Below are 25890 nucleotides of genomic sequence, written 5' to 3'. Positions count from 1 at the left end.
GAATGAGTTCGGATTCGATTACGAAAAGAATGGATCTCTCATTTTCTCTGAAATGAAAATCAAAATGAGACTCCCTTTAAATCAAACAATTGAAATGAGAGTCATCCATTTTTTTCATTTCAAATCTTAATATCCACTAATATCCTTTGAATTGAGTGGCTATCGACCTGCTAGCTGTTTGAAAATGCTACCAACGCACGCATGAACTAGAACTCAAGCTCTGATGGTTGCACACAGCAAAAAGCCCTCAAATGCACTGATCTTGCACAAGGAATACATATTATTCACATACACAAGAGCAAGCACTGCAAGGTCAACACATGTTGAATATGTTTACAAATTAAAGCAGCATGTATAACTTGGTGTATGATAGAAATGGATCGATGCCAGCTTTGGCAATGTATGTAGAACACAGGTGGCAATTAGTCAGTCCCCAAGTCCTATCCTCATCGGAGAAATTAAAATAATCAACCTAACCCAATTCATCTAGTATGAGTTTGAACTGGTATAGACCAATCAAACTTTGTTGCATGCAGCCAAGTTTAACCAATCAATTCATTTACAGTTGACCACCCCCCACTTCACTCTTTTTTTCCCTCCATTTCCCTTTCAGATGGAACATTTCGAGTTGATATTGATATACAATACGCCAATTAGTAGAGGGAAGATTCTCCGGACACATTTGTACTAGGCCGTGGGTGCCATAGGTCATAGAGGACTGTTCTGCTTTCCCTCGCTCCGTTCCTTAAATTTTACGTCTATTCTCCACCATTTTAGATCCTTAGCTCTGATTCAGATTGCTGCTGAACTTGTGCAAGAGTTTGCTTCTCCTTAACCTCGAATGTAAGACAACCGATCACAAACATAAGCAAGTGCTTACGTGCCATACTTTTTGTAGGCTTATAACCCACAGATATTATAGTGCACATTTTTATTTGAATCTGATATGAGCTCAAGGACTTAGTTCTTCAAATATCTCAAAATCTCTTGGAAATAATCTTAAACAACAGTAATTCGAGCGAAGTTGCTTAGTAAAAGAACTACAAATTACAAAAGGATAACTAAATTTAAACAGTGCACTGAGGAATGCTCTTGGACATCCTAGGCATCTTGATACTGAAGAATGGCTCGCATTGGCGTTCCTCCGTTCCTTTATGCGCTCGTGTCCCTCCTATGTTCCTTCTCCATATTCAAAAAGAAAAAGAAACAAAATAAATAAGGGAAAAAGCAATGATTACGCATACTATGGCAGGCAAGTACAGTATAAGCGTCCCCAGCATTTTATCTTATAGAATCAGAAGCCAATAACCACCACGAAAGCAAGGAGCATGGGGACACTAATTTTTGGTACATGGGAGCATATAAACTAGAAAGTACAAAAGCCATAAATATGAAATAGACTGATGCTCACAATTACATGGATCAGCGTTCTATACAAATCTTAGGAGTGAATGAACATTTATATTCAGCACAAAGGTGCATCAAAAGCGTTTAGGAGCACTTAATTCAGAAATGAATCAAAGAGAAGCAGAAGGGAGCATAAGAATGAGTAGTTTTAGCTGGCAATAATGTCAAGTACTAAATAATTAGATAGCAGATACGAAATACTCGAGTCGGTAGTCAATAGCCAGCACACTAAGGACCGTTTATTTTTAAAAGTAAACACTGGTGCACCATGGCAAAGGTCTGTGTAAGAGCATCTGCCAAAAATATACTCGGAAGCCATAAAAGCAGAAGCAAGAAGGGAGCATGAAAAACAAGTTTGGTAATGACAATGCATAGAAAGTTGATAGGATGGAAAAAGCAAAATGAACCAACTTTTTCATGCGCTTGATACTAGCTTATCAATCTTGACCACAACCAATGCTCAGTCATTAGCTCAGGTTTGCAATGGAGCATTTTTATGCTCTACTGCAAAATAATGCAGCAAAATGCTTCAACAAACTGAAAACAACCATGTTATCTCTCAGGTCAATAGGGAAACCCTAAAGCTATAGTCCTCTGCAAAATAAATAGAAGTCTTAATTTAAAGTAATCAATCGCTTTAGATAATTATAAAAAAATTAATCTGTCTCTACAAGATTACAGGCAATTATGCATGGAATAAAGGAGAAAATCAAAAAAAAAAAAATGTTTGAGAATCATAGGAAATTTACAATAGTGCAGAAGATTTTACGAGTAATACGAGGCAATCTTACGAAGAGTATAAGGCGGAAATTTTTGAAGCAATGTGCAGCTGCCATGAAACATACATCACCAGCTGCTTGAAAATAATTCATAATGAATCAGGGAAAATCATGAGCCTTCCCTGGGAGTTTATGAGATGTAAAGAAATGCAAATAGTGAGAATTAGGGGTACTGATACTTCGACCATTACACGATCCAGAGTGGTATGCTTGTGCCAGAAAGCAGCAAAACATTGCAGAGGCAATCAAAGTTGATCCGAGAAGTCATGTCCTGCACTCTACAGAAAGGCAAAAAGGTAAGTGGAATTGCCACTTCCCAACCACTCTAACCTATAAAAATATAAGAGTCTCTTTCACACATGGTTTCAAAGTTGATCCAAAATCATATCCTGCATTTTACAGGAGGGGAAAGAAGTAAGTGGAATTGCCACTTCTCAACCACTCTAACCTATAAAAACATAAGAGCATTTTTCAATGTACATGGTTTCAAGATAATTGTCAGACACCTGCGAAAAAAGAGTCATCTCAGCACTGGCAACAGGTTGCAATATACTCGTACCACTAGCATGTTATTGCAATAAAGACCTTTTCTCCTGTGTTATTTACTTCAAGATACAGCGAACCTTGATGCTTTTCTAAATATTCTGAATCACATAGGGTTCAACAAACAATGATGGACCTAATAATCAATCATTTTATCATCTGCCTAACAAACGCCATTTATATTGGCTTATGATGTCGCGTCGAGGCAATGAATTAAATAAACACCTTGAATCACACTAATGTGATTTCTTGTGGAGGCAGGGACCTCAAGTAGAGTTGCACATTCATGCCAATAGCTGATGAGAAAAAAGAACCCCAAATAGCCATTAAAACACACACACACACACAGAAGTTTCATTTTGTACAAAGTATATAAGAGATTATTGTCCCCTGTTACTTGGTTTGCTTGGTTTCTTGGACAAAAGGCTCTGGGAAACTGTTTTTCTTGTAGGAAAAATTTTCCAGCTGTTTGCTTGGTGGGAAAACTAATATGATATGAAAATGGGCTTTCCAGAATTCTCTGATTCTTTTCCTTTTCTTTAGAAAAAATTTTCTTTGTCACAGTTTCCCAAACAACCACAATACCATCGCACATAAGTTGTAACCCATGACATCTTTTCTAAATAGGATGTGTATGCCCTGTGTGTGTGCACACACCATTGGAGATGGAAACAAAAGGGGACATGTTATTCAACTCCATATTTGGAGAGACAAGAGGATGTAATGATTTTCTCATGCATTTGAAAGAAACACAAAGAGAAGACAGGTTTTCATATCCGAGACAGTTGAGTAAATCCCTATTTAAGTCTTTCGTACTACCATTGTGTGTGCAGGGCTAAACTACAGAAGATTGGTCCGAGGATATTTCACCACCCTTAGCTTCATACACATCTCAACCGACAATTTTCTCTACTATCCTTTGTTAAGTCTTTCATATATATATATATAAGACACATGATCATAGTAATTCCTTTCCAGGCCCATGATTTCACTTGTTACAAATCCAAATGCCATTCCCCACTTCTCCACCTCTTAAATCTAGCTTAAACAATGTTTGCAATCAGCATCAAGTAAGACTTCATAGATCACCAGACTTAAAAGTGATAGCATCGCAAACTTGCTTGATAAAAGCATTTTAAGACACATGCCAGGCGGTAGAAGGTGATGTAGCAACTACCATCAGAGAAAAAAGGATAAAAGGCACGAGACAGTTGCAAGCAATGATCAAATGAAGTCAATGCTGTCTGGGGAGCACCAATAGATTTTAATTAAATCCAAATTAAAAAACATCATACGAAATGGCAGACCTTTTCAGCTACAAAGGGGTCAAGGGCATTGAAGTGCCACGAATGCATCTTTAATCTTTTTGAAGCAAGTAAACTACATGCATGTAGAGTTTCCTTCTTTTAGCAAATCTCAAGAATTCGCCACCACCCAAATTAGCATAACAGTATATCTAAACAATATGATTCACAAATACGCAATTGAATCACTCAAATTAAGAAAAGTCGAGGCCTTTCGCCTGAAAAAACACCACACTTATTATCACGTTCAGAAAATCACAAAAACTAAAAAAGTTGAAGCAATATACAGCAGAAAATCATCAAAGAGGGCTGGTTTTGGAGAGGCTGACTTGATTCGGGGCTCGAAAAGGGGATGCGGTGTAGTTCATCCCATCCCATCCGCTTCGCTCTGGCTCCTCAGAAGCTTCATCCCCTACTTCCATGGCGGTGAGATGCATCCAGTTTCTCTTCCGCGGCTCCACCCCATCTCTACTGGCCTCCTAAAATACATTCCCCAAAATTGCAGCTTCCTCACACTTCGAGCATCCTGCGAAGCGAAATCAGGCGAAAGGTGAAAACTTTCGGAGGAATATTTCAAAAGGCCGGGGTTTCGAGACGAAGGGAATCGAGGCAGAGTGAAAACAAGAAGAGCTAGTGTTCGCCATCGACGGCTAGGTCCCGAGCAAAGAGGAGGCTGCAGCCCTCGTAGATGGTTGCAGAAAGCGAATTGTCAGATAAGGCCCAGCCAGACCGACCTATTAAACTTATAAATATAATTTTTAATATAAAATATTTTTAATATTAAAATAATATTTTTATTTTAATTATTTTTATATAACGGCCTGTAACTAACGTAATTTTTATTTAACATTATCTCAATCTTAATATTTTTATCAAAAATTTTTATTAAATAAAGTTAAAAAAATATCAAAATAATTTAATAATTATATATATAATTTAATCAAAAAATATTTTTATCAAATATAAATTAAAATTTATTTATTAATTTTTTATAATATTTATTTTACATTCTCTCTTCAAAATTAAATATGAATTCATCAATTTTTTTATTATATTTTTTTTTTATTTTTTATATCAAATATAATAATATAATATGAGATTCTTTTTTTTCACGTCAGATTATCCTAAATCATATGGATTTTGAAAAATTTTGGCATGCTTATCATTTAAAATAGTGATTATAATTTTTTGTTAAACAAACTTTTCGTACAACTATATTCCGAATAATGAGATTAATTTATCGACAATAAATGCTGTTAAAAAAAGAAAAAAATTAAAACAGCACTGAATTGGATAAGATGATGGCTGTTATTACATAATAACGGTGAAGCAGCGGTTGGGCAGGGGATCGATCCGTTACTTAGCTGTAGGAGATATCAACTATCAAGGTATATAACCGTTACACGCCGTTACGCCTGCGACCTGTTCTCATCCCCCACCTTACACCTGTCCTGATTCATCGTCGGTAGAACAAAACTAAAGCGATTGCCCGCTCTCGATACCCAGCATCTTGCCCACCGATTCCAGCCCCATCCAGCGGCCCAGATTTTTCCTCATCCTCTTTATATTCCCCAATTCCTCACCTTCCTTCCCTACTCCCACAATACCCCTCGAGCTGTGAAGTTTTGGGCCTTCTTATCTTTGTTCCAAATGGACCTCCTCGGAGCGCCGCTGGAGGCCCTGGCGTTCCGCTACTCCGCCGACGTCGCCGTCTGGCTCTGGGCGTGGTTCGCCGTCCTCGCCGCCGCACTCGGCTCTGGCGCATCCGCGCCGCCATCCTCCTGCTCCCAAGCCCCCCCGTCCCTTGGACCCATCGGAGCTGAAGCCGTCTCGGCGCCGGCTCTGATGGAGCAGTCACCGAGCTGCAACGCTGACGGGATTGCCACGCCCAAAGCGCGCTTCATGGCGTACTTCCACGCCGACGACGACAGCGACGAGAAGGAGCGAGGTGGCGGCGTCAGTGACGGTGACGGAGAGGAGACAGAGGAGGAGGAGGAGGAGGAGACGCCATGGGGATGGGAGCGGAGGATGGTGAGGAACGGTGGGAACCTGGGTGGTACCGTTACCAGGATGATACAGCGTTTAACGGTGGCGTCGTGAGGCTGTGGGATGGCAACGTACGGCTGACGGTGACGGCGGGGAAGGTGCGACGGCGGACGTAGGGGCAGAACGGGAATAAGTGGAGAGATGGAATACTTATGCGGTGTATACAGCCGGGAACGACGCGCCCGGAATTTGCTACTTTAAAGTTTTCTTCGAAATGACAATTTTGCCCTTTCATTTCTGGGAACCGTGATTATTATGTGGTGGTGCAAGGCAATGACCAAGAGGAGGGTAGTTTCAAGAACTTCTCTTTTGTTTTATGAAAATAATGTAAGAAATTTGTGAAAGAGACTTCATACTTCTATCAAGTCCATTAGGCCAATTTTTACAGGATATGACACTCATAAATTAAACGTATGCATTAATAATAAAAGAGTAAAACATTGCACGAGGACAGCCAAGTTGGCGATTGGGTAGCTCCGAGAGCTCTTGAGGATCTACAGGATTTATTTGGAGAGGAAGCTTTCCTATTCTGATATAGTAAGTTTACATACAACGGAGTGCTAATTTCCTATTACTCCAAAAAAAAAAAATAAATAAATAAAATAAAGGTATGACATACCAATGCTTAATTATGATTGACAAAAGACTTGGTGACGATAACACATCGAGTTTTGAAGAACCATGAGATTTAAATTCGCGCGTCTCCAATCATTGTCATAATAGTTTCCAAGATATGAGAGGTGATGTTTCTTGTTGGTAGAGTGAGATGGAAAGGTGCTTTCTATCTTGAAGAAGACGGCTTTGCCTTTCTCACTGTAAATCAACTAGAGATTGAAAATTCGGAAGAGAGATCATGAATGAGTTTAGGACATTGAATTCTCCATGATGTTCTTTGGTGATACAGAAGTCACATCTTCATCCTGCAACAGGACGCAGTGTTCTCATTTTGGACACAGTCACCAATAATAAGCTCTTTGATAGTTCCCTTCCATCAGTGATCTCATGGTGAGCTGCTTTAGCTATTAACTAGAGCCTACTCTGCCTAGAGATCATTTTAGCATTCCACGACAAGAACATTATAGTAGGAGAGCTTTAGTTATCCTTTCGATGTCCTTTTTTTTTTTTTTTTTTCAGAAAGAAAGGCCTTGAATCAGGGATGGTGGCACCAGTGACTATTTCAAAGAAATGATGAATGATTCACCTAAAACAAACCCTTGTGGAAAGACCTCTGAACATTCAAACTATAACTTCTCTGGACATAGGAGAGTGTAACCACTGCACTGTTATAGTTTGCTCTAGCTCCGAAGTCATATTGGTGTCAGATTATCTCATGATCACCTACATTATATCAGTATTATTTCTTCAAGTCTTTTTAGGAACACCAGTAACTCCATCCACATAACTTGACCAAACATTCTCTTTATCTTCAAGATCATTTGGTCTATCGATCATCATTCATGACTCTCACTCTAAGGCTTCCGATCCAACTATGGTGCTCTAGAACTTGCCTGCCAAAGCATTTCACAGATCACAGACATAAAGCCTGAAGCATGCAAGAATCTATTGTTTTTTCTCTTCCTCCCTCCACGAAATGTCAATTATCATTGGACAATGGTAGGGGTACTATTTTATGGCACCCAATTCGTATAGCTGTATGCATAATTTGCATCGCAATCTGGGAACACAGAAGACAACACTTTAAACGCATGAGGACATGAGAATCCTATTACCACATGGTGACATGATTTGAGTGTCACTGTTCAGAGTCACCCAAATTCTTCTTTTATTGGTGACGAGATGACTCTGTATCATAAGTAGTCTAAATTTAAGACATCATAATTAACTAATGGATGCTCTTTCCAAATGCTTGATGCTAAGTGTTGATTTCTTACACAAGACATCTGTTGTGGATAGTGATTACGACAAACAAAAATTCAATCCTCATAGTCATCGAAAGTCAAATAGATTAATATACTAAGATAATCACAATTTTACAAATGTTATTCCCTTTATTATATACATAGTTCACTAACCAATAGGAACTAAATATACCAACGACGCAAGACTCAATGAATTTATGATATTTTTATTATTTTAAATAAAACCCGACAAGATCCTTAGCGGCTGAATCTGGACAAAATTTAGAGACCCAAAACAACAACAAGTCTAGGTCCAGGTTTATTAAACCCACATCCGACCCGCCAATAGCAGCCCAAGTGCAGCAAATGGAAAGTAGTGCACTATATACCATTCTATTATGAGCTAACGGATCTAGACCAATTCCATATGATAAAGATGTTGGTGCCAAATAAAAACATAAGCACCACACAGTCATTTCTGATACAAATTACATGTAAGATGACCTTGATGCTTTTGTAGGCCCTGTTCAAAACCACAAAACATTCCCGGCTAAGAACGTTTGAAGAATGAAGCAACACAATAAAAGAGCCAGGGGAACAAGGCCTTACCATAGCTGATGCTTATTTGTATGGTGCAAACAGGATAGACGAGTTGTGGCCACCAAAGCCAAAAAGTTTGACAGGGCCACCTTCACATCCATCTTTCCTTCTTTGAGCCCACCAGCTTTCACATCCTGAATCAACATCTTTAAGTCAACTTCCAAGAGGCTCCAATCGTGACAAATGGCTTTTAAGCCTAGTCATATTAGAAATGGTGAGGTGAGCATTTCTTGGAATTAGCCAAATAGTCGTCAAACTCATCACAATATGGGCGTAATGTCCACAAAGCAATCCAATGTTTTACTGATGCTTGTGACCATGATTTGAAACTAGTTGAGTGCTAATCTAACAAATGCATTGATGATAAAAGAATCAAGATAAAGAGAGCATACCACATTTTCATCTGGGTTGTCTAGATTAACGTTTGGATGAACCCACCCTGTTCGAATTGCCTGCATACAAGAGGCATGGCCCAGCCATTAGTCAGCAACGAAGAAGCATAGCAGGAGGCACATCTTGTACAGGACATCAAAAAAGTAATCTTAACATTTCATTTACAACATGTTATGTATTCATTTTTCTTAATAATTAATATATTATGTATAATATCTCAATGCGTTGTAAAATAACAAAATCTAGTAAAGGGATACTTACTACATTTTACGAAATTTCAATGGAAATTTTGGTACCAAATATAACATAAAGACAACAGTTCCGAACATTTTCTACACACACACATATACACATACGTATATGCATCTATATATATATACAATAACAATCTGCTTCCTACCATTGTGGAATTTGCTACACCCATAGTGGTGTTTTATTTTGGATTTATTTCCTCTTTTCTTTAATGCACTTGAGGAATTCTTACTTTCTCCTTATTGCTCCAAAACAAAAAAAAAAAAAAAGAAAAAAATCTGTCCTGCACATTTGCAAGGAAAATATAAGCTGCTTCAATAACAGATTGTTCAAACTTATCCAGCCACCAGCCTAGTCTCAAGCAACTGTTTCATAAGCATAACCAATGTACACAAGAACGTAAATGCTTAGCTGCACTCACTCTAAGGAGCAGAAAAAATACTAATCGGTATGAAACAATGATTGTTCAAAGTTATCCAGCCACCAGCCTAGTCTCAAGCAACTGTTTATAAAGCATAACCAATGTACACAAGAACGGTAAATGCTTAGCTGCACTAACTCTAAGGACTAGGAAAAACTAATACTGTATGAAAACAATGATTTCCAGAGATCAAGATTTAGGTTTACACAGCAAACGTGATACTTTGCAAGGATCACAGAATGGAGATTGAAAAATCAAGAGGGAATAATGGCAGATAAAGCATAACAAAAATGTAATCAAAAGACAAAATTCAGACTTAGCAACCACTTCGACATGAGAGACTTCCCGGGCTCAAATCTGGGTAGTAGCATCCCAACCATAGTTCAAAATAATAGCCAGGCCAACTAAAATAAGTCACTAAGAAATTTGCACAGATCTGTTAGAAATTGAAGTGTGAAATTGATTAGCAATGGTTAGATTGCAATAACATAGAATGATAGAAACTCTGGAAGTTTTATTAACTAAATATTACCTGACCATTTCATTTAGTTGTCTTTAATCAGATTACTTGGAACTATTACATACAAGGAAGATTCATCTTGACCATGAATAACATAGGGGAATTGAAGATTGAAGAAAATTTTGATAACCAAAACCAAATAATTGGCAAGGGCAAAAAAGATATTGTCAAAAAATGGTTTAACAAGCTATAATTGAACAATTGCAAGACAAACTGATTGTTAATGGCACAAATATTTCACCAAAGAATGTTTTAACGAGCTATAATTGGCCAAATGCAAGAAAAATTTATGGAAATGATAGACCAAAAGTGAATTCAAAGGCAAGGTTTCCTCATTTTGGCAAAATAATGGTGTTCCAATTTGAAATTGATGGTATACAGAACATCTACGGTGAAAATACATCATGCAAATGAGAAGGATAAATAACAAGAAATATTCACCATGTTGGCCTTAAACTCAGAACAAGTTCTCAGAAGGTTATAAGGAAGGTAATTGTTCAGCAGACTGCTATCTCACTATGGAAGAGAAATGAACGTGCGCAAGGTATGGATGTTCTCCAACATGAATGTGCTACCAGTTGATTTTAGAAATTCTGTAATTTCTGATCATAGTGGCATAAGCTTTTCTAGCACAGCTGGAGTGGTTTAACAAATGTGTTTCTAAAAAGTGGAAGCGAATGACACGAGCAGAACTTGCACTTATTCCAGACCTTGTTTTCATGTAAAGTTAGGTTGTATTAAGAGTCTCTGAACATAGGGTAACAGTAAAGACTCACTTAGAAAAAACAAGTTCTAATAAATACTGAAGTATGCTTAACATTATCATGAAAACAAAAGCTATTTTTATTCAAGTATAACACAAACACTGAAGCAGTCTTTGCTGTACCACCTGTAAAAAAAACTATGTTTATTCAATTACTCCGAAGGATAGGCACATAGGCTTCCAAGATTCATTTTCACACTGTAAAAAGAAGAAAAAAAAAACAATAATAATAATTGGCAATAGAAATCGACTGAAAGTGCTAACTTACCTAGAGAGTATAAACAGGATTAGGACATATTGGTCTTCTCTATGCTTGTGCAAATTGTTCAATGGTTTGCTCTAACTAGTTTTCCAAATTTTATGTAGTTTAGATTCAGTCAGTAGTTTAGGGTCGAATGTCTTCAGTTTATAATTTAATTTTAAACTTCTTGGTGGTCCAAAGCAGTAGTACTACGTAGTTGGCATTTAAAAGAAAGGGCGGCCTAGTGAACAAGGCTCCCACTCTTACGGGGTCTCGGGAGACTGTTTCCATGTGCAGAGATATATACAGCCTTATCCTTATGTGCGGAGAGACTGTTTCCACGTAGTAGTATGTAGTTTAGAGTTACCTAATATCATTTGATTGAATAAGTGTTCAGTTTATAACTTAATTTTGATCTTCTTCCTATTTCATGTATAGTTACAGTCATTGATGGGAATGTCTTGGGCACACCAACGAACTCATTTTAACCAATGCACATGAGCTGAAAATTTGGTGCTAGGATTTCGGAGGTGTCCTAGGTTTCATTTCTATGGTCAAATTTTTGTTCAATAGGATTAATTCAGCTGCATTCCAGTTTTAACCAAGTTTTATGTTTATAGTTTACATAATTAAGCCTACATATGTAGAGCAAGGGCCAGTTTTTAGGACTTCCATGGGTGGGAGAACCTTGTTGTGGATTGTCAAATAGTTATTAAGAACCACAAAATAATGGCTGAAGTGAGAACGTTTAAAGCAGCATAAATGAGTACTTCAGTGACTGATTAACTAAATTTCACAAACTTATTGGTTAATGATATCTCATTAGTCACAAGATAAGGTCTAACAATCTGATGAATCAGAAGTACATCAATTAGTAAAACTATCCTTTTTCTAATTTAACTTGTGAACTACCAGACACACCTATGAACATTGCCTTAACTGTTTCATCTCAGTATTTGGTCAAAGTAGTTTTTGCTAAAGCAAGCATGCATGCATGCGTACATACAATAAAGCAGACATGTACATTGAGATTTAATCCTTTGTTTATTTTCTTATAGTCTAGTTAAATGTTTTAAAAACTTTGATGCAGTAATTTAATAAGCATATCCGGTGGACCATCATACATAACACTTGAAATGTGCATGGACTTGACAATCTGGTACATGAACCAAACTGGTGTAAATATGACCTAGGTTGATTGAATCCTACAACTGACACCAACTGAAGTTCAAATTACCATAGTTGGTGCTGCTAACTTCAGGGAAGATGGGACTCATATCACCACATTCAGTCTCCAAAAACAAGCTTTAAATGCTGATAACTTGAAAAGAAAAACTGGGTCGGATGGAGTCTTGTGTTCTTTGCGGAATGGGTGAAGAGACTGCCAATCATCTCTTCCTCCAGTGTGACTTCAGTTCTATCTGGAGGCATCTCCACAGTGTGGGAATCAAAGGGACGCCACCACCCTTAGATGCTTGGGGGAGATGGAAGCTGGAAAAGATTGGAAGGGTCGATCAGATTGGTTGGTATATGGTCACTAGAGCCATCTGTTGGAGAATTTGGATAGAAAGAAATGGAAGGATCTTTTGAGATGAGAAGCATACCAGGATTCACACTATCAGAACAATTAGATCTTTACTCTGAGGTTGTTCTTCTCTGATCAAGAGAAACAAGTTGAGCTATGTCTGAAAATGCTAGAGGAAAGTTAGTGCGGCTGTAAACTCTAGGATTTTGTATTATCTTTTCTCCTGTCTTGACTACTTTGTAACTCGCCCTTTTTGATTTTTAATAAATTTTTCTAGTGTTCTGCACTATTTATATATATGATCACTTGTTACCTTCTTTGCACAACTACATGATAATAAAATCCACAAAATCTCAAGCTAAGTGTGAAAAACAGAGAAAGCATCCCAAGAAATGATCATCATCAGTTAGTGTTAATCCTTCGTAAAAACATACAGTAATTTGCTTTTGTGTACAAAAAAGAAAGCATAGAAGAAATAGAATATTAATATTTAAAGGAATGATAATTCAGCTCTTCCAAATTTTAAGACAAATCAACCAAAATCCTTCATAACTACTAGAATTCCAGACACTTACTATGAAAACTTAAGGTAATCACACCCAATATCTGAAACTGCATACCCAAATTAAATGTTCTCTAACACCATCGATGAGAGTTCTCATTTCTCAATATTTACAATGTTAGCCCACATGAATGAACATGTAGACAAGCTTGCCTGGCCTTCTCAACTGTAAGGGGTGCCTACACAACTGAACCAACAAACAAAGGCCATAACCATCTTTTTCTGTTACTTCTCTATCCTTCCAGCCATAGCCATATGCATAACCAACAATCCTAACCAAAATGCCGGGGGTAGGCCTTATAAATCCTTCTTGCTAAAGGCCATTAGATTTTTCCATCCTTCAATTTGACCCTTCAAGACAGCTGTTAACCCTTCTTTCCAGGACAGACATTTTAGTTTAGATAATCACACTAATGCAATTAGCTAGCCACCACTTTATCTTTAATATGTGCAACTTCCATACTTCTCACCTTATCATTCCTAGTTGTAGCACACGTGACACAAATATCTCATGTGCTCCCTGTATTGCCCAAAATGTGTATTCCAATCTCAGCTGTTGTCTTATGGGGTTGCACCTCTGAAGAGACGAGAGCATGTGAAGATCAAACAACACATTCAAGGTGCTGCTCGATTTGATCCACCCTATTCCAAACCTTTATTTTTCTATACTCAGTGTAATGGATTGAAGTTACTGAAATGATCAGGCAAATAGTCTACAAAATGATCACACTAGACAATCTCTTGGATATTAATTTTATTCCAACCCTCAGTTCTAAATCTATTTCTGAAAACAAGTGGTCGTACACATACCCCTTTTTTAAGTTTGATTGATTTCAAATTCTTATCATCTGAAGTTTGTTTGAAGATTCAGAAAGAAAGAACTTCCTCGTGCATATGGTTTCCCCAATCTTCTTACTACTCCATTCTTCTTCCCCTATCCCCAGTAAGCATCTCAAGGCCACTACCACACTGGACAAAGAAACTTCATGTTGCTCGTACATCATTTATGACTCAAAAAAGTCAAGCTTGGCTGTTGGTTCCTTTGACATACAAAGTAAACCTGGAAATTTGTTATTATTTGGAATAAATTTCCATATATATAATGAATCAACTTGTTCTCGTTTGGCCACAGCCACATTCCCCAAATGTCTTTTCTTCTATTCTTTTTAGCAAGCCTTCATCTCATTCTATGAGAAAAATAATGCTCCCCATCTCATCAAATTATTTATGCACAATTTCTAAGTTACATTAAGGAAAGTCGAAAAGACTAATAAGTTGTTATGGAAAAGAGCCTTAAGAAGTCTTTACAATATGTTACCTATGAGAAACTAAAGAGAATAATTTACACCCTTGATGGTAACAAAAAAACAAGGGATCACAAAATAGAGTGCAAAAATACAAGAAAAAAATTTCTGAATAAAAATGTATACTGGTTGCTGAAAAGGTGGATATGAGAGTACTAGTGGATATTAAAGCAATTAGGAGAATTCATGATTTGAGAAATCACGAGCATACTTGTACTGCAGCAATGGCTTCCACCGCACCGGCAGCTCCTAGTAGATGACCAATCATAGATTTTGTCGAGTTCACTCTCAGCTGCAGAATTTTTTTGGTTAGCCTGCTCGTTGAAAGAAATACAACATTCTTATAGTTACTCACATACCTCTGGATTCTGGCCAAAACAGTGAATTAGAGCTTGATATTCTTTTAAATCACCAGATGGTGTTGAAGTTGCATGAGCATTTACATAATTGACATCCTCTCTGGCTACTCCTGATTCTGCTAGCGCCTTCTCAATGCAAAGAAGGATGCCTGTTCCTGACTCCCCATACCGTCAAAATGATAATATCAGCATGACACAGTCAACAGAAAATATTTTGAAAAATAGCAGAACAAATTTTGTATGCCATTAATTACCATCATAATCCCTTACCTTCAGGATGTGGCTCTGTCATGTGGTAAGCATCACAGGTGAAGCTTCCTCCTAGAAACTCAGCATAGATCTCTGCTCCTCTTTGCTGAAAATGTGAAAAAATAAATAAATAAATAAATAAATAAATAAATCAGAAAAGATAAACCATGAGAGGCTAGAACCAGTCATCTGATTCCATCAAATATCTGAACCTTAGCATGCTCCAGTTCTTCTAACAAAAGCACGCCAGCCCCTTCCCCCATAACAAATCCATCACAATCCTGACATATGATGGTGGACAATAAACTTAGACAGATCCATGTAATACTGCAGCAATGTTAATATCTGCAAAATCTACTACAAGAAAATCCAACTTTTTAAAAAAAATGCCAACATAACTCAAGGCGCATTCACTCTTACCTCTTTCCACTTATTCATTACATACAATACTATCGACACTGGATTTTTATCATACAGATCTTATATTTCAGTTTTAGCAACAGATATTAGTAGAAATTTCCAGCATGATCCTTATTGCCTAATTGCATACAGAGACGTTTTCATGTTAATATCTTAACCCCATTCAGCATCAGAAAATATACCAAGCACAGTCCTGCCATCCAGAACCTAAGCTACAGAATCTTTTAGGAAGAATTTAAAGATAGAATCAAGAGGAAAAGTGACTGATGCATACAACATCCCAGGGGCGAGAAGCTTTCACTGGATCACTGTTCCTTTGTGAAAGTGCTCCGCATGCCACAAAACCCCCCAATCCTGCAATGTGCACGTCCAATACTCAGAAAATGCATGCTTCAGATATGACTCTAATAAAAAAGCAATGATCATGAGAATGAAAGATCATTTGTTTCAGATAATCAAGAACAATAGGACTACCAATTGGTATAATTGCTGCATCAGAGCCACCACAAAGCATCACATCCTGCAATACTAAAGCAATAAGCAAAATATATAACTATTTTAAATCTTTACAAATAAGTCAAAAAGGGGTTAAAATGAGTGACTTACAGCTTCATCTCTTATAATATGGTTTGCTGCATTCAAAATACAGAAGTTGCTAGTTGCACATGCAGTAGAAATAGAATAGTTTGGGCCCATCCAACCCTACAGTCCACAGAAAGACTTGTACATTGTTAAAGGCTTTATGAAAGGTAACTCAAAATAATTTAAGAATCCAGTTGTACAAAAAATAAATTGTGCATTATTTTGGCCCACTAGATCCATTGCAAGCATTGCAGAGCCCATATTCGTAGTCGCAAAGGGTACACAAAAGGGGTTCATCTTCTTGTACGAGATCCTTAAAGCCTCAATTGCATCATTAAAAACCTGTTTGACATAGCACCACAATCAACACGAAACTTAGTAACAGTTCCAAGCAATTACTTGCTTCAGGCATTGATTTCCTCATTGAGATTTATGATCAAGTGCATAATCCTACTTTCATTCCACCCATTGCAGACCCAATGAGAACTCCACATCTTTCCTTATCCAACCAACTCATAGCCTCTTCTGTAAGTCCACCATTTTCCAATGCTTTCTTGCCAGCAGTAAGTAAGTAAAGCATAAACTTGTCCATCCTTTTGGATAGTTTTGGTGCCACCCATCCATCCGAGGAAAAAGATTTAATTTCTCCTGCAATCCTCTGCAAAAAAGCAATATCAAGATTGGTGAAAAGATTTGCACCCAACCAATTCCCTAGTCCTGCTTTCCAGTGGTCCATTAAATAATTAAACTAAGTCTAATCTAAATAAAAACTTGGTCAAAACATGGACAACAGCAACATTCTCCAAATAAAGCCTACCGTTGGATAACTGGAACAGTCGAATGTTTCTATTTCACTTATGCCACTAACACCCTTGAGGAGCTCTTCATAGAAATGATCTGGATCATGGCCTAGTGGAGTCACCACACCCATCCCCGTCACAACAACCCTCCGCTGTTTGGTTTGGGTTCTCTCTTTCTCTGCAACCTTCTTTTCAGGCTGCACAGCAATGGACATGACTTTTCCTGCAACTGTTAGCCACATTAGCCCAGCTCCCACAGGTTTCAAATAGCATTATCAGTAACAACTATGTCACTATATTTATGAGTTTGCAAATCCTTCTGTTCTTGGTTACTGTTAGAGCATAACAGTTACTGGAATCATGAGATCCACAACCTCATGTGATGACAATAACTTATTGGAACTGAATTGAGGGGTTTGAATTCAAATTAGCATTAACTTGAAACTAGATTGCATCAAATGGAAAACCTGCCATAGCAATGAAGAGAACCGCCTCAACCCTGATTTTTGATTTATCGAGAACAAGGTACACAGTGGGAATGTCAGGAAACCAACCAATGGGAAATACACAATCTCAAAGACTGAACTTTCCATACAAGTTCTGCTATCACTAACAATAATAAGAACCCTAATCTAGAAACAGGTTTCATGTCGATTTAGCAAGTAGCAGTAAATTGGATCTAAACTGTATGGAGCTCACAAATGCCAGTGTTTGGTTTTTCAAGATCAAAAGTATGAAGAAACAAAGTCTTCGGAGACAACCAGAGGAATCTTGATAATCTAGAAAGGCTGAGAACTCCATCATGAACTCTGCTACCACGAAAAAAACAAGAAACCAAACCAAGAAGCATCAACGTTTCTCATTCTAGCACCTATTACCAAACCAAATCAAGAACTTAAAACAGCCATAATTCAAGAAGTCATTGTTTCCGTTCAGTGACCTCCTTGCTACTAAGAAGTGAAAACTTCCTCCATCCAACGGTGAATCGTTGCAATATAAGCAAGCAATGTGATCCAAATTCTTTTATCCGAACCACCAAACTCGAGACAAGTAGAAATAGACAAACTCAACATAAGAACTCAAAAAACAAACATAAGATTTCGCAAATTTTAAGAAAGACAAACTAATTTTTAATCCATATATTAAACACTACATATCAAGATAAAGCAAGAACACAAAGAACTTTAAGAACTATAAAATTTATGGATTTGAATTCATTACCAGAAGAAGGAGAAGAACGGGCACCCCTTCGCTGCCTTCGAGTAGTCTCAGCATTCTGCCGCCCAAGCAGAGAGAAGCCATCCCCCCCAAAGAACGCCGACCCATTTCTCGAGCTGTAGAACTCGGCGCAGGGCTCGAAGGCTAGGCACGAGCTCATCAACCCCTGGATCCCCGCCCCACAGAAGGCCGAGATCAGCCGCCTCGGCGAACCCCGGCCCACGCCGCCGGAGAGCGACGCCCTCCGCCACCTCCGCCGGGGGACGCACTCCCCGGCCCCAGCGGCCGCTCCTTGTCGCACGCCACCGTCATGCACGCCGCCACCAGCCACGTGCACAGCGGCGAGGCCACGGCGGCGCCCGCCATTGGAGAAGAACAGAGCAAAGCCGGAATAAGGGAGGAGAGAAGCTCCAAAAGCGGAGCGGCCAGAAGCTAGAACTCGAGAACGTTCCGATCGAAGTTGAGAGAGGAGAAGAGGCCAAGAAGGGATTCAAGATCTCAAAGAGCGGACTAAGAAACAGCGAGAGAAAAAAGAGCGATTTTTAACGAGAAAATATGCGATTTTGGGAAGGAGGAGACGGGTCGAAGAGGATGGCGAAAGGTTTTGGGAGGGGAGAAGAAATGACGAAGGGAATGAGAGATGGCATCGATCTCAGGAGAGAAGGCACGAGCTTTGGCTAAACCAAGGGGAGGTGGCGAGAGCCATCGCCAACTGCGAGAGAGGGAGAGAGAGAGAGAGAGGTGATAGAAAGTAGAAAACCAAACAAAAGGACGGGGGAGGATGAGGAAGGAAAAAAAAAACAGGGTCATAAAAAATTTATAATATAGCATAATTTTAAAAATATTGAAAAAAACCTTGGATATGGAGGGGGGAATAAGGAATTGTCAAATCATTGACCGTCGCCTCTCATCCATTACGCATCGAGACTTGACTAATATTGATTTTTTTTTTTTTGATGCAAATGAATGCACACGCCGACCTAACGTGAACGCAGCTTAAAAGATCAAAAAAATATATATATTCTATAAGAATCGGGAGTAGATCTGATTGTGATACCAGATTTAATCAGTATATTTGTACCATAAAAGGTGATTCAATCATTGATATTGTTTGCTTCCCGGTGTGCTGAATAAAAATTATAGTGAAATTATAAAAATAATTTCAAATATCCAAAAAAAATGGATGGATTTCCAACTGTATCATATCATTTCGAATTTAACCTATTACGGTAGTAAAATCTCTCTTAATGATAATTTTTTTAATTTAATTTAATTAATATTGATTGAAAAAAAAATTATTTATCTCTAACTCTAATATTATTTTTATTAAATATTTTAATTAATTTTATATTTTAAAAATTAATATTTATGTAAATCTTTCAAACTCTTTCTATCTTGCACATGAGCGCATCAAATTACAAGACACTGCATAAATTCTAAAACTCATAGTTTATGTGATAAAATAATCAAACAGAGATTCAACCACAAACTCACTAGGATGATAGAATAATTAGATTCAGAAGGATCATATGAGCATAATAGTTAAAAAAAAATCTACTCCTGCGATAGATAATTATTTACAAATCCCAACTTAAGTCACTAGAGTTTAATGCATAAAAGCTGTCGGTGCAAGATGCTAGGTGTTGAAATTATGAGAAGGATAATCGGTAAATCTTCAAGAGTACTTTACTCAAATGATGTAAATATAAAATTTTTTTATCCAAATGATGCAGTTTTAAACTTATTTATTAAGCTAATGCAAAAATTAAAAATGATATTTGAAATGATGTTTTTTTTTGAAAAAATACCGTTCTAAATGACACTTTATGCCCAATCAATTCAACCCTACGCAGCCTACGTGGAATTAAAAAAAAAGAAAAACATCATTCTGAATGATGTTTCTAAAAATATCATTTTGAATGAGAAGAAAGATGAGCGTTGGATAGAAAAAGAGATAGGCATCGGATGGGAAGGATAAGACGGAGCAGGGAATTCACTTTAAAAGCGCCGTTTAAAATGGCGTTTTTAAAAATTGGATTGATTGAGCCGAAAGCGTCACGTAGAATGATATTTTATCAGAAAAAAATATAATTTTAAATGATGATTTTAATTTTTATATTAATTTAATAAATAAATTTAAATTTACATCATTTGAATAAAAAAAATTTATATTTATATTATTTGAATAAAATATATAAATTTTCAACTGGATATCCGACAATATCCAGTTTGATACCATTTGAGACACCACACTCTGATTTTTGACTCCTCATTCAATGATGAGAGAAGTACATGGATAAGGACAAGGCCATTGTAAATGAAAAGCATGCTTTGTGATGGATTTAGAATGTTGCTATTGAGTACATGGTGATAGACAATGATGATAAATTTCTCTCTTTTTACTTCCCCTTCTCTCTTCTTTTTGTCTTCTGTACGTTGTTTGTTTCTGTTTTCATTGTTAAAGGTTTCGGCTACGGTACTACTAGATATTTGATCAAAGAAAATCCTTCTAGCATTAATTTCTTATAGTGTTGAAATTGTTTGTCCAATTAAATGCAGAAGATATTAAAGAATCTAACTTCGTTGTGGTCCTACAAAACATGGAGCTGAGTACATAGAGATGCGAGCACCGACGGACTGCCATATCCATTGTCAATTTTTATAGTTTCGTGTCTTTAATTTTTAGTACTTGTGTTCAATATAAGTTGGACTTTTCTTTCCTTGAAAAAATAAGAAATGATACAAAATCTAGAGTGACGCAAGTATTTATCGAATTGTGAAGCAAAATAAAAGTGAAGAATGCAACGTAGAGACAAGAATATCACTTCAACTATTTAATAATATTTTTTTCCTCAAAAAAACTTATTTACTAGTCTTTGTGCTTTGATTTAGTGAATTTCATAAATTATGACATATTTGATATAAACTTCAATATTTTTAGTGGAGTTCAAGCGGAATGTGAGCTTAATCTATATGAGCAGTGGTTTACAATTTTGAGTCCAACACATTTTGTTTGGAAATGAGCCAAATTGGATTAGGATCATCTTCTTCAAATTTGGTGGGATCAAGGTTAACCATTTTTTGACAGATCAAATTCTAACATTTTTGTTGCTCCTCATGTTTATTTTTTTAATACATGTAACTAGATAGAGCAATGGAATAAATAAACAGGGATATTTTTTTGGTTAACTGAAGGGAGCTAACTAGGTGAGGGCACCCTAGGTGTTGGGTTTTTGTGGTTGTTTCAGTTTTAATACCATGGGAACCATCGCGTGGAGCATGTTGGATCCAAACTTCTTAGAGCAAGTTTATACCAAAAAAACAAAAAATCTTAGGGCAAGAGATTCTACGATGGTTAGGTGTTGGTGGACAGCCAGCCACTAAGCTGGGACAGTGCTGTCTGTACGATGTTCAACAAATGGCCTTAATGTTTTGATACAACAAATGGCCTTAATTTTTTGGTACAATAGATGGCCTTAAATTTTTGGTAGAACAAATGGCCTTAACAGGATCGTACAGTTGGGCATTCAGTGCACCAGTAAGTAGAGCTTTGAATACCTTCACTACCCACTAGGATAACTCTTGCTCTGTTTTTTTTCTTTAATTAATACCATAGTTTTCTTTTACATGGACGTACGAATAATTACCTTACCCAATGGCAAGGAGGGATTGAAGCAACTCGTAAAATTTATTGCTAAATAAATGATAAATTGATTTTAAATTTATCAAAACGACAATGGTGGATATAATAAACTTTTCATATCATAAATCGGTAACATGAAGTATATTCTTGTTTCTTTCTAATATACATAAATATTTTAAATTTCATGAAAGCAAAAGATAGCAATAATTATTTTGATAATTTTTTATATTTTTTTTAAATCATAAACCTATTTTAGTTATAAGATTTTTTCGGAGAGTTAAAACAACCTGGAAGATGACCAAAATATTTGCTAGTGGAACCATCATGGATGGATAAGAGATGATTGATTAGATGGTTGATTCTTCAAATCAAATCCATGATAAAGATATATTTTGTAATGATTGATGATGTACTTAAAAAATTAAATAAAAAATATTATTTAAATTTTTTAATTCTGTATAAATATTTGATATCCATTCAATATATAATCGATTTGAGATTAAATATATGCTCGCATAAATTCTCACATGCTTCTCTGTTAAGCTATATTGTCCTTATCAGATTAAGGATCCAAATCTATTTAAATATAATCATGAACACTCTAAATTCAATTAAAATTACTATAATCAGCCCATCATTAATCTAAATATACTCATGTTATAAATTTATAATATCCCATAGCCCACATTGGCCATGGGCCAATTTTTCTCAAATACCATTTATAATTCTCATAAAAAAAAACTAACTTGAGGCTGTATAAGTATCTAAAATCTATCGAATATATAGCTAATATAAGACTAAATATAAGTTTGTACAAATTCTCACACATTCAAAAAAATTTATTGTCAGCCACCAAAAATCTTCCTTTCCTTTAGTCTGCTATCTTTTCATGCTTTAGCAAGGCAAGCAATGTGTTTGCTCCATCCATTCATGCTTTTAAGGACTCGGTTGACAGGAAGTAGAAGAGAGAAGAGGCACTTCCTGGAAAGTGAATCTTATTTGGTTGGAGTTTTAAGAGAAAAAAGAGTGAAAAAAGTACTTTCCTTAAGAAGTTACTTTCCACATTTCATGAGAAGTGAAAATCCATGGAGAAGATGAGTTTTGACACTTTCCGTGATATAAAAAATAATAGTATTTTTTTCTTTCCTAAAATACTCTTTTAAGATCTATAATTAAAATTTAGTAAAATATTAATATATGGTTAGGATGAAATACTGAATAGTAATATAATCTTATATTAATATTATCTTAATATTCATATAAATATAATATTAATATTTATTATATTTTAATATTATTTTAATATTTATATTAATATAATATTTTTATTAATATTAATATAATATTTATACTAATATAATATCATATTTATATCTATATTAATAATTTTATTATATTAAAATATTCATATTATGGTAATATAATATTAATATATTAGTATTATATTAATACAATAAATTATTATGATCTAATATTATATCATAATATATTAATATTATATTTATATTAATATAAATATAATATTTATATTTATATAAAATTTATGAGTAAAAATATATGATTTTATATTTACTAAAGGTATAATAGGTATTTTACATAGTTTTCTCAGAAAAATAGGTGTTCATCCAAACATAAGCTACTTTATAATAAGTCATCTTTTCATGGTCAATCAAATATACTAAAATTTTATTCACAGGAAGTAACTTTTTGGGAAGTTACTTCCCAGGAAGAAAAATTCTTCCCACGAACCAAACAAGTCCTAAAAATCATTTTTATTAACTGCTAGTATCTTGTTATGCACTTGGCCTGTAAAATTTTGGTCGTTCCATGCATTAGTCACCAATGGAAGGATAGGAAGAAGGAAAGTAAGAGTTTGTAGCTTTTAAGAGCCTGAGAAGGATAGAAGCGCAACCCTTCAGAGATTTTTTTTTTTCATAAAATAAATATGATAAAAAAAATGTGACTTTTGGACATACTTAAAATCAATAATAATAATAACAATATTAATAATATAAATCATTGTTCCTCCAACCAAATGGTTCGAGGCATTCTAAGTCATATCAACTGCAAATCGGGATGGTTCGAACTTCCAAATTGGAATACCAGATGAGAAAAAAAGAGGAAGAAAGAAAAAGATACGAAGGAAGGGAAAGAGGGGATGACGCTGTCAAAGGGTTGACAGTAGCCCTCTGAGGCTATCAGAGGGCCGTGGAGACATCCACAGCTCTGTACCGCCCGATAGAGCATTTAATAAAAAAAGATAGAGAGAAAGAAAGAGTATCGAAGGGAAGTACAACTGACAAAGAGGGTGCCAGATGGCTGTTGTAGCCATCGGACAGTGGAAAAAATGCAAACGGAGCCGCAGCCATGAAATAAAGATGATTGTCCTTATTCATCATATTTTTTTAAAAATGATGATAAGTGAAGCCAGTAAACTCATTGCAAGCTTCACTGTAGTTTGAATTTTTTTTAAAATTTCGTGAAATAGGTGATCACCTTGTTTCACATCCGACGGAACAGCAGGCCGTGATTTCACCATCTGACAGCCACGATGACCAGCCAGAGGACCTTTGACCGTCTCTCCAGCAGCTTTCCCTCATTTTTTTTTTCTCCCTCCTTTCTCTATTTTTCTCGACCACGGTTTGATGGAGGAAGCGGAGGCCTTGGTGGCCCTCCGAATGCACCCACGATCCATTTATGGCCACCATCGATATCTCTTTCGATCACTCTCTTCCTTCCTCCCCTTTCTCCCTCCTCCTTCCTCTCCCTCCCCCTCTCTCTCTCTCTCTCTCTTTCTTTCTCCTCAGTTCATTTCTTCATCTCTATATCTGTTCGCATTGGTCTGATCCAATATAAATCCATAACGACTCATACCATTAATTGTCTGATATGAATCCTAATGCTGATTCTGCAGATTTTAATATAAATAATAAAATTGAATCATACGATAAAGTTGAAATGGAAAAGTTTGAATGTTAAATATATTAACCACCAAACCATTTATTGATTATGATCATTTTGGTTGGATATCCATGAGTCCCGATTCATTTAGACGTGGTTTAGGTCTTCGACAAAGTAGAAGCCAAGTTTTTGCTCCATGTTGTAGTCAATAATTATATCCAATTGTTGCGGCCAATCGCCTCGTCGTCCGATCGCCGGAGAGCGTGCACCTGCAAAAATGAGAAGTCCACACTGACCGGAGGCGGCTCCGGTGGGGACCCTCCGACGGTCAAGTCAGAGAGGTGACTGGGCAACAGTGAAATGAAGACAGAGAGCTCGATCGAGAGGGAGAGAGAGAGAGAGCGAGCGAGCCTGTGTTTTTGGAGTTGAGAAGTGGGGGGAGCGGATCCCTTGCACTGTTGCCTTCCCCGATTTATATAGTGGAGCACGGTATGGCACCGTCATTAATGGCGCAGACAAGTGAAGAACCGTCAACTCACTGTAGACTGTCAGGGTCACCGTGAAAGTGTCATGTCGCCGCGGGGCTATCAAATCACCAGGGTTGACAATGCCCTCGGTGGGACAATGCCTCCAGATGGCCGTGCCGCATGTTGCTGTCAGAACTGACAAGGTCTGGCGGCTGTACGGCGATTGAAGGAGTCGACCGACCCTGAGTCGGTGGCCAGCTGAGTGGCGTCGGACCCCTCCGTTAGTCGGGGAGTCTTACGTGAGTCGGCCATCAAACCTCTGGGTTCAGTCGGTCGGAGAAGGTGTGCCTGATATATCCTCAGTCGGTCGTGAGCCGATAATTAGCCGGTGATGGCGTCCGTCGGTCGGTCGCTCCGGCCGCCAGTCGGTCGGTCGGTCGGTGCGCTCGATCGTTGGTCGGTCGATCGGTCGGTCGGTCAGCTCGACCGTTGGTCGGTCGGTCGGTCATTCCGGTAGTCGGTCGGTCGGTGGGTATTCCCCAACAGTTGCCCCCCTCCACTCTTGAGTCGAATGGTGAGCTGGCCGATGCCTTCATTAGGGCAGCGATCCTGGGCGACTAGGAGTGGATTTGTTGCATGCACAGATCCGACCGTACCGCCGATTGATTCGATGTCAGGCGCCTCATAAATGCCAAGCGATTTGGGCGTCTAGTCGGTATCAGACGTCACGTC

At 37.2% G+C, this 25890-nt stretch overlaps 1 protein-coding gene, 1 long non-coding RNA gene and 1 pseudogene across 2 annotated transcripts; 1 reads left to right on the top strand and 2 right to left on the bottom strand.

Moving 5' to 3' along the window:
- The first annotated feature begins 5641 nt into the window (after positions 1-5641).
- On the top strand, positions 5642-6297 carry LOC105058597 (uncharacterized). The gene is given in 2 exon segments (XM_010941565.4): positions 5642-6086; positions 6089-6297. Coding segments are annotated over 2 exon segments (612 nt in total). The 5' UTR covers positions 5642-5683.
- Positions 6298-8347: 2050 nt separating this feature from the next.
- LOC140854031 (uncharacterized) lies at positions 8348-8648 on the bottom strand. Its single transcript, XR_012137150.1, has 2 exons — positions 8548-8648; positions 8348-8461 (listed from the first exon to the last, which is right to left on the bottom strand). It is a non-coding gene; the product is annotated as an uncharacterized lncRNA (long non-coding RNA).
- LOC140854030 (3-oxoacyl-[acyl-carrier-protein] synthase II, chloroplastic-like) lies at positions 8643-18922 on the bottom strand (annotated as a pseudogene).
- Between the last annotated feature and the right edge of the window lie 6968 nt (positions 18923-25890).

This window comes from Elaeis guineensis, chromosome 15 (assembly GCF_000442705.2).
Source record: "Elaeis guineensis isolate ETL-2024a chromosome 15, EG11, whole genome shotgun sequence".
In the NCBI taxonomy this organism is placed as follows: domain Eukaryota; kingdom Viridiplantae; phylum Streptophyta; class Magnoliopsida; order Arecales; family Arecaceae; genus Elaeis; species Elaeis guineensis.
Note: the sequence above shows the minus strand (reverse complement) of the source record. Positions and strands in the feature narration are given on the sequence as shown.